The sequence below is a fragment of the Mus caroli genome, unplaced genomic scaffold (assembly GCF_978045245.1).
Source record: "Mus caroli unplaced genomic scaffold, Mus_caroli_1 scaffold_7, whole genome shotgun sequence".
Classification (NCBI taxonomy): Eukaryota; Metazoa; Chordata; class Mammalia; order Rodentia; family Muridae; genus Mus; species Mus caroli.
This window is the reverse complement of record NW_028227262.1, coordinates 76,876,395-76,885,696: the sequence shown is the minus strand read 5'-3', so window position 1 is coordinate 76,885,696 and position 9,302 is coordinate 76,876,395. Positions and strand designations below refer to the sequence as shown.

At 48.6% G+C, this 9,302-nt stretch overlaps 1 protein-coding gene across 1 annotated transcript; it reads right to left on the bottom strand.

Annotated features, from left to right (window-relative positions):
• Positions 1 to 3,433: 3,433 nt before the first annotated feature.
• Vamp8 (vesicle associated membrane protein 8) lies at positions 3,434 to 8,558 on the bottom strand. Its single transcript, XM_021165276.2, has 3 exons — positions 8,375 to 8,558; positions 6,189 to 6,347; positions 3,434 to 3,859 (listed from the first exon to the last, which is right to left on the bottom strand). The coding sequence occupies exons 1-3, from the start codon at positions 8,375 to 8,377 to the stop codon at positions 3,716 to 3,718; spliced, it is 306 nt and encodes a 101-aa protein (XP_021020935.1). The 5' UTR covers positions 8,378 to 8,558; the 3' UTR covers positions 3,434 to 3,715.
• Positions 8,559 to 9,302: the final 744 nt, after the last annotated feature.

Sequence of the window (9,302 nt, the reverse complement as noted above, 5' to 3'; positions counted from 1 at the left end):
ATAAAAATTTAAAGAACAAATAGTTTTTAAAAAGACTTTAGTTTTAAGGCAAAAATTCAGTTGTAAATGGATACTGGGGATGAGCTTGCCTGTTTTGCCCCAAGCCCTGGGTTTGATGTCCCTCATCCTACAAACCAGACTTGGTGGTAGATGGCAGCATCGGTGAGCCAGCAGCAGAAGGGTCAAAGGTTCACAGTCATGGCCTGTTGTCTAATGAATGTGAGCGGTTACTACATGAGAGCCTGCCTGAAGACAAAATAAAACAAAACCAAACAGAAAACTGAGCTGGCTCTGTGGCTTATGGTTGTGATCCTAACACTTAAGAGGATGAGGCAGGAGGATTGACTGATTTTGAGACCAGCCTGGGTCATATAGTAAATTCCAGAACAGCTTAACCTAGGCTTCAAGGCTACAAAGTAAGACTTTGTCTATTAAAGAAAGAAAGAAAGAAAGAAAGAAAGAAAGAAAGAAAGAAAGAGATATAGAAAGAAGAAAAGAAAAGGGAAGAAAAGAAAAGAAGAGAAAAGAAAGGAGAAAAGAAAAGAAAAAAGAAGGCCATGTGAATTTCACTCCAATGTAAAATGAAAGCAGCTTCTTACAGGAAGTGCTGGCTCTGTTCTAAACTCTTTTTTTTTTTTTTTTTTTTTTTTTCTTTCTGAGACAGGGTTTCTCCGTATAGTCTTGGCTGTCCTGGAACTCATTCTGTAAATCAGGCTGGCCTCGAACTCAGAAATCCACCTGCCTCTGCTTCCCTAGTGCTGGGGTTAAAGGCGTGTGCCACCACTGCCCAGCTGTTCTAAACTCTTGATGAGAAGCTTGTAGGCCTGTTCCTTTGCTGGGGATGCTGGTGTGCTTCTAGATTTGTGTAGCCTTCCTGAGCTGCTGTGGAGAAATAGTTAAAGCCATCTTCCACCTTCCAGGCTGCCCTTGCCATCCTAAATGTGGCTTCTCTTAACCAAAATGCCAGGGGCTTTTGTCCCTGGGTTGAGCCACTGTTGAGGATAGACCACTGGTTTCCATGCTTGGACACATTACCTCAGAATGGGCTGGGGGTGAAGAGGGTAGGCTCACTCATGTCAAAGCAGATGGAGAGGGGCTGTTTGGTACTTTCCCTGCCCTCTGTGGAATCAAGAGCATGATCCAAAATCTGGCCTGTATTTAGTATCCCAAATTTTTGTCTCTCAACCCATCCCTTTCCTCCATCCTCCCAACAACAGGTTGTTTCTAATTCTGGAAAGTTTGTGTAGGAACCAAGGACAGAGGAAGCCAAGAACCACAAACCAAGGCAGACTGGGCTCTGGAAAGAACCGCAGTGATGAAGAACCTGGTGGGAAGGAGGAGTCCAGAAGACAGAAAGCTCATTGTGCTGTCAGCCTGGTCCTGTGACATTGACTCTGACTAGCCGTGGGACTCTGGGGAGGGAGAGATGCTCACCACCACTCCCTCAGAACAGCGGAGATCCAGGCCTCTATACAGGCCCAGAAAAGCAAGGATAGACAAAAGACAAACAGAACACACAGAACAACCCACAAAGGATACACTGACTAGTTCCTTCAGCCTCTCTCTGGCTCTGAGTCATACCTAGGTCATAGACGAGACATGGCAGAAGTGACAAGAGGCCTTGAACCAGGTCTTACATGACCCATCATCATATCCTTGCAAGCTTATCCAGGAGGTCAGTTAAGGGACATGGCACGGTCCCAGGAGGGCGCTGAATCCTGCATCCCACCTAAAGTGCTATGAAGTTCTAATTCTCCTTATGGTAAGAGTTCTAGGAAATCCTCGTTCTTATGAGTTGTGACAATGAACAGTGTGGTATAAAGAAAAATAGGAGGGCTCGGGAGAGGGCTCAGCAGGGAAAGCACTTGTTATGCAAGCATGGGACCTGAGTCCAAATCTCTAGGACCCATATAAAAGTTTTATGCGTGCTTCTTTCTGTAACCTCAGCACTGTGGAGACAGGGATCCCTAGAGCTCATTGGCCAGCCACCCTAAGCCAAACTGATGAGCTCCAGGCTTAGCGAGTGACTGTTTCAAAAAGTGGGGTGAGGGCTGGAGCTGTAACTCAGTACAGACTCTTATCTCACAGACCTTATGCTGTAGGTTCAACCGTCAGGAAGAAGAGTCCACTAGGTAGTAAGACAGAGAGCGATAAAGACATCCAACATTGACCTCTGGCGTGCACACACATGCACACATAGATGCACAAGCACCGGCATTCACCGATGCAGATATACACATACACATCTATACAAGAGAGAGGGAGAGAGATGGAAAGATGGCTCGTTGTTTAAGAGTGCAAATTGTTCAACAATATGGCTGCCTAAACAAGGTCTGAGCAAGGACATCAACAGGCATGCTCGCACAGAAGGGGGAGGAGCAACTATTCTCCAGAGTTGAGATTCTTAATTGGTTATCAACACCAAGTACTCAGCCCTGTAATTATTTACACGCGAGCAACACCAAACACAAATCTGCACACTGTGTGTGTGTGTGTGTGTGTAAAACAACAATGAAAGGAAGAGGCCATGAATTTGAGAGGAAGTGAAGGGAGGATGATGGGTTGAGGGGTGTTGAGAGGAAAGGGAAGGGGCAACACAATATAATTATATTTTAATTAATAATCAAACATAAACTTTTACCTAAGGGGAAGGGGGGAGAGTGCAAACTGTTCTTGCAGAGGACCCCAGTTTGGTTCTGAGCGCCCATGTTGGGCTTGTAACTCCAGGGGAACCAACATCTTCTGGCCTCTGCAGGCTCTTCATTCACATACTCATACTTTTTTTTTTAATCATTTTATTTATTTTTTTTTTAGTGTCTATGAGTACACTGTAGCTGTCTTCAGACACACCATAAGAGGGTATCAGATGGGCTGGTGAGATGGCTCAGTGGGTAAGAGCACCCGACTGCTCTTCCAAAGGTCCTTAGTTCAAATCCCAGCAACCACATGGTGGCTCACAACCATCTGTAACAAGATCTGACTCCCTCTTCTGGTGTGTCTGAAGTGTACTTACATATAATAAATAAATAAATCTTTAAAAAAAGAAAAAAAGAGGGTATCAGATCCCATTACAGATGGTTGTGAGCCACCATGTGGTTGTTGGGAATTGAACTCAGGACCTCAGGAAGAGCAGTCAGTGCTCTCAACCTCTGAGCCATTTCTCTAAACCCATACTCATTCTTTTTAAAAAAATAAAAGTCCTTTTAAAGACAAACAGACAAGATTGACTGACTTATTGATTCTAGCTGGGTATAGTAATTGGCATATCTAATTCAGGTATGCAAAGCCTCTGAGCCGCCATCTTTATTCTCTAAACCTGTGCTCTATCCTTGCACTATCTTGGTTCTAGACTGGGAGAAAACAATCTGGAGGGGTTCCTCAGGAAGAAAGAAACAGAAACTTGAAAGACACAGGAGTAAAGTGCCTCGTACACTTAGGGATACCAAGAGGTCTTTATTGCCCACCAGCCACCAACAGTTTCCCAGCCACAGACAGGGCCCTCTGGGTCTCTGTAACCCACTCTCAGGACCATGAGATGCAGCTACAGTCCAGCTGTCTCCTCCCAGGGGATCAAGGTGCGTCTGGGGCATCTGATGCAGCAGAAGGCCCTCACAAGGACTGAGCAGCACTCGGGTGGAGGAGGACAGGAGAGGGCCCCTCTTGGCACACATTAGGGAGGTCACCCCTGAGGAGTAGGGTGGGATGGAAGGGACTCTTAAGTGGGGATGGTGCCAGTGGCAAAGAGTATAATGAGGATGACGATGATAAGGACAATCACACAGATGATGACAATCATCTTCACATTCTTCCACCAGAACTTCCGGGCCACCTTCTGGGACGTTGTCTTGAAGTGTTCAGACTGTTGGGGATAAGATAAAGTCATGACCCAGTGGCTCCTGCCCTCAGACTGAGAGTACAGATGGACACCCGCATGCCATAGTATAAATGTTTACATTATAAATCGAAGTAGGAAATGGAAAAAAAGACGCTGGAGCTGGAGGATAGCCACTTCGAAATAAAAACACAAATAAGTGAATAATTCTTTCCTCTTACAATAGGAATGGAAAGGTTCTTAAAAATACTTTATAACATGTATTTGTGCCTCTGCCTTATGTGCCACACTGCCCACGTGGTGGAGAGGGGTCGGCTTGCAGGAAATGGTTCTCTCTTCTCCTCTGTACGTCCTCGGGATTGAACCCACGCAGCCAGGCTCACTGACAAAAGTCTTTACCCCCTGATCTCTCTCTCTCTCTCTGTTTTTTGTTTTGTTTTACTTTTGAGACAGGGTCTCACTAAGTATCCCTGGATGGCCAGGAGCTTCAGAGATCTGTCTATCTCTGGCTGCTTCCCAAATGTCTTTCCACAACAATCTGTAAGCCAAGTTCTAGTTTAGAATTCTTGAACTCATAAGCATAGCAGGGTCCCTTCCTTTTCTGTTTCTATCTTTCTAGTCAGGATATCACTTAGCAAAGCCTGGCCTCCCCTCCTTATAGCAAAGGATGGCCTTGAACTTTTGTTTGTTTGTTTTGTTTGTTTGTTTGTTTTTTCGAGACAGGGTTTCTCTGTGTAGTCCTGTCTGTCCTGGAACTCACTCTGTAGACCAGGCTGGCCTCGAACTCAGAAATCCACGTGCCTCTGCCTCCCGAGTGCTGGGATTAATCCACCATGCCCGGCGACCTTGAACTTTTAAAAACAATATTTGTTTGTTTGTTTATGTGTGTGGTGTGCACAAGCCACAGTGGAGGTCAGAGGTCATTTTGTAGGAATCAAGACTACCAACCATATGAATCCCACAAATGGAACTCAAATCCTTAGGCTTGGTACCAAGTGTCTTTACCTTTTGAGCCATCTCAATGGCCTGGCTTTGAACTTCTGATCCTCTTGCCTCTACCTTCAAAGAGTTGAGATTACAGGCGTGTGCCACAATACCATATTTATATAGTGCCAGGGACTGAACCCAGGGCTTCGTGAAATCTAGTGAAGTACTCTACCACCTGAGTCTTATGTCCAGTCTCCCTTCTTTTTCTTGCCCCTGCACTGACCTGCACGCTGAGGGGTCTTTTACAGATATATGCTCATAATCGGCGTTTGTTTGATGGTAGAGAAATCTGGCCTTTGGAGCACAGACCCACAAGCTAAGGGGTACAGGAATGTGCTCCAGATGGACACATGTCCTGGCTCCATGACACTTTGCTTGGTCTTCTGGGTTCTGTAGAAGCTGAAGGAAGAACCAAAGCACTGCAGAAACTTAAAAGAAAGAGCCGGGCGTGGTGGCGCTTGCCTTTAATCCCAGCACTTGGGAGGCAGAGGCAGGTGGATTTCTGAGTTCGAGGCCAGCCTGGTCTACAGAGTGAGTTCCAGGACAGCCAGGGCTACACAGAGAAACCCTGTCTCGAGAAAAAAAAGAAAGAAAGAAAGAAAGAAAGAAAGAAGCCTCCTGCTCCTCCAAGTTAATACAGACATTAAGTCTCCATGTGCCCAGCTTATGCTGCAGAAGGAAGCACTAGATTCCAAGATAACCCAATGGACCCAGGAAGCCAGTGTACTCTACAGCAAGTGAAAACTGAGGCCCCAGCCTTGGTTTGTGTTGGACTTTCTTCCGCCCTGAGCAGCTTGGCCTCAGCCCATGGCTGCAAAGAGGAGAAGGTCTAAGCAAGATGTGTGGGAGATATTATTTTGGCCTTTGCACACAGGGATCCTGGGATTAAAGGATTTCATTGGTCTTCCCAGCTGTGCTTTAAAGCTGACTCAGCAAGACGCCCCCCACCAACTTCCAGCCTAATTACACCTGGAGGGAGAATGCTGAAAGGCCAAGGGTTGCCCAGAACTCATAACTTTGCCTTGGGGACATCAACTCCAAATGGTTGCCAAGGGCAAGCTTTGAGACAAAAATCAGTTTCATACCCCAATGAAGCTTAGGAATGGAGCAGTTGACTGAACTGTCTCAGAAATGGCTCTGTGGGGGTGGGCCCCTCACCCAAACTCAAATCCATCCACTCACCGGGCTCTCTACCAGCCAGCAGAGTAGCAAGGAAGCAGAGGTGGAACCTCAGCCATCTCCTGCATAGGCAAAAGGGCAGTAGACATGACAGTCTGCAGTCCCTTCTGTTCACTTTGTCTTCCCCGCAAAACTTCTCCCCATCTCCGAGATCTGCCCTCACCAACTCCCAGTTTTCTCCCAATCTCACCGTGGCTTCCAAGTCCTCTGTCTTGTTTCGGAGGTGGTCCAGGTTCTCCCCTCGGGCCAAGATCCGCTCCACATTCTGGGTCATAATATTCTTGACTCCCTCCACCTCACTCTGCAGGTTCCTAACTCGGTCATTTCCGGCACTCCCACTGGCCTCCTCCTGGATGTCAATAAGGGGTTAATTAGGCCGGGCAGCAGAGGATCCAAGAGGCCAGAGGAGGTTGGAAGAACTAAAGTAGATTTTAGCCGTTTCTGATGCTTCAATTGTTTACCAGGAGAATGTTCTACGTAAATGTTCACTCGGATGCAAGCACGTGTATATCAGGTGATCAGGTGTCACTCCTCCCTTGTTCTCCCCCCCCCCCACACACACACAGGCTGGGTCTCCTATTGGCCTGAGGCTCTGAGATTAGAGTGGACAGAAAGCCCCAGGGCTCAGCCTTCTCCACCATCCTAGCGCTAGGAGCCACCTAAGTGCTTGCTTGCGCCACCACACCTGGAATTTTTTTTCTTCTAAATGGGTCTAGGGATCCAATGCAAATCTTCATGCTTGCGTAGCAAGCCCACTGAGCCACCTCCCCAGAATTATTTACTTACTTCTTTATTTATCTGAGACAGGGTCTCATATAACCTAGGCAGGCCACAGGCTTCCTAAGTAGGATGACCTTAAACATCTGGTCCTCCTGTCTCCATTTACCGTGGGCTGAGATCCCAGGTGTGTACCATTATCCTTGTTTTATGAGACGCTAGAAATGAAACCCAGAGCTTGATGCTTGCCAGCTCTATCAGCTGAACCACATCCTTGTAAGTGCATTGTGTGTGTGTGTGTTGGTGGGGAATATACGTGTATGCCACATGCCACAGCACGCATGTGGAGGTGAGAAGACAACTTTCATGAGTGGATTGTCTCCTTCAGTTGGATGGGCAGGAGAGAGTGGGATACTGAATCCAGGCAGGCAGGCTTGCTCTGCAAACACTTCTACCTGCCCAGCCATCTTGGCTGCCAGCCATGTAAGTGCATTTTTTAAGTCCCAGAAGATGAGATTTGACTCTGGATTCTCATCCACCTTCTTTGGAGGATTTTCAGCATGACAAGGGAAAAAAAAAACAAAAACAAAAAACAGCCCACGACTGCCCCTGTCTTGACTCCACAAAGAGTGTCAAGGAGAAAACCCAGCTGACGTTTCCTCAGCAGAGCACAGCCAAGAACTATTAACTGGTCCCTGTAGCCTCCCTCTTCCCAATCCTAGTGGGTTCTCTCTAAAACTGTGAGAGCTGACCAGCAGTGCACTCTTGCCCGGCCCAACCCAAATAAATGCCCCTCTCCAGACAGCTGTTGGTGAGTTCTGGTTTCCAGCCTACTGGGCAGTGTAGCCCCGATTCAGTGGATGTGGCCCCCAGAAGGCATCATGTGCCGTTGGACCATATACTTCTGCTTTCGCCACAATTTAGAGCCTGGTAGGCCGCACACCACCGCCTGCTTATGCAGATATTAATAAAAGTCCTTCCTGCTGCGGTCTCTCTATCCAGGAGGCCTCTAGATAAGGCTTTTGAACAAGGAGGGAAAAGGCCTGACTCCTCCTTTAGGGACCCAGGGGGCCTCAGGTACCCGCCACGGGTGTGGGTTGAAGCTAGGTTATCGGGAAGAACCGCCATCTGGCTGCTTTACAAACCCTTGGCACTGTTGCTAATGTTTCTAGAGAGGGTGGTGCTTTTGGTGGCCAGGCAGATCCTCTGGGTGTCTGCATAGATACAGTGCGAGGGTAAGGGGGAGAACTCCAGTCCGCTGGGCTGGAATCTGAGCCCCAAAGAGCAGGGAGCGCTTGTGGCCCTGTAATGTCACAACACCGGGCTTAGGCCCAGCTGGAGGAGGCGGAGGGGGAGGGCGCGGCGCAGCAGCTCGGCTTGGAATTTGGGTCCCCCAGCCCCCACCGAAATCCTGATCCGATCCAGCACCGAGGTCACGGGAGGAAGGAGGTGGAGAAGTGTCAGGAACCCCTGGCCCGGAGTGCGGAGCTATTTGTGGAGGAGTTGTCAAAAGTAAGGAGACAGAGACAGCGCTGTCCCAACCCGGCCAGCCCTCTGACTGCCGCCAACTTACCTTTCTCGACACAGGCAACCCCCAGGCCCGATCCCCCTCTGGCAGCTGCTCTAAATCGCTCTTTTCTTGGTCCCCACGTCACTCACCATGTCTCGGAGCACTTGGGCCTCTCAAAGCAGAACTTCGCCTAGTCTGTTTCCACCCAAGGCAGCCACAGCTTCACTTCCTGCTTACTCCAACTTTCAGCCCGCCTCCTGCCCATCCCGCGACTCCAGCCTCTCCGGCTCCTGCCACACGTAACTGCAGGTTTCTCCAGGTAGGCGGCCGCCCTCTGCTGCCGTCCTCCTAGTCTCCTCCCAAACAAAAGCTTAAGCAACAGGGTTGGGGGAGGGGGGAAGGAGAAAAGAAGGATCAACAGCCCTCCTAAGTTTCCAGAAACTTCTTTTTATGCTTCAAAGAAGTAACTCTAGTTTTTCAGGGACTTACATTAGCATTATTTAGATAGAAACGAATGTACAGGTGAAGATACCTGGCTGGGCAACCTTTGTCCCCAAGGGCCATCCTGGATGAGAAGAGAGCACTAAACCCCCCCCCCCCCCCAAACAGGGTTAGGGAGATGGGTCAGCAGTTGGGATCAGCCGCTGCTTTTGCAGTAACCCAGGTTCAGGTCCCTACACCCACCCCTGGCTGCTCACAGACACCTGTATCTGCAGCTCTTGGGGGTCCAGATGCCCTCTTCTGGCCTCTGTGGGTATGTGAACATACGTGTGCATACATACACACACATACACATAATTAAAGTCTTTAAAATCTCCAGGAAAAGTTCCAAGTAGGCCCCTGGGGGAGGGGGTGGTCTTTGTCCCCCTCTAATGTTCTTCAGCACCGAGGCTGACCTCAGGCAGTGGGAGGAGTGCAAACAGCAGGGGCAGGGCACCTTATCCTTGTCACAGGACACAGGACAGTCGGGGAAATGGCTCACTCACCGGCCCCTCCTTTGCTTCTGGAGTTGAGCAGTCCTACACTTCCTTCCAAAGGTCACCGTGGGGGTTGGTGACCCTGGTCAGTTGTCAGAGG

Excerpts from the sequence above, each read along its gene's own strand:
- Vamp8 (XM_021165276.2), bottom strand. Across the intron at positions 3,860-6,188 it reads CAGAGGACTTGGAAGCCACG|TCTGAACACTTCAAGACAAC; the intron begins GTGAGATTGGGA and ends TATCCCCAACAG.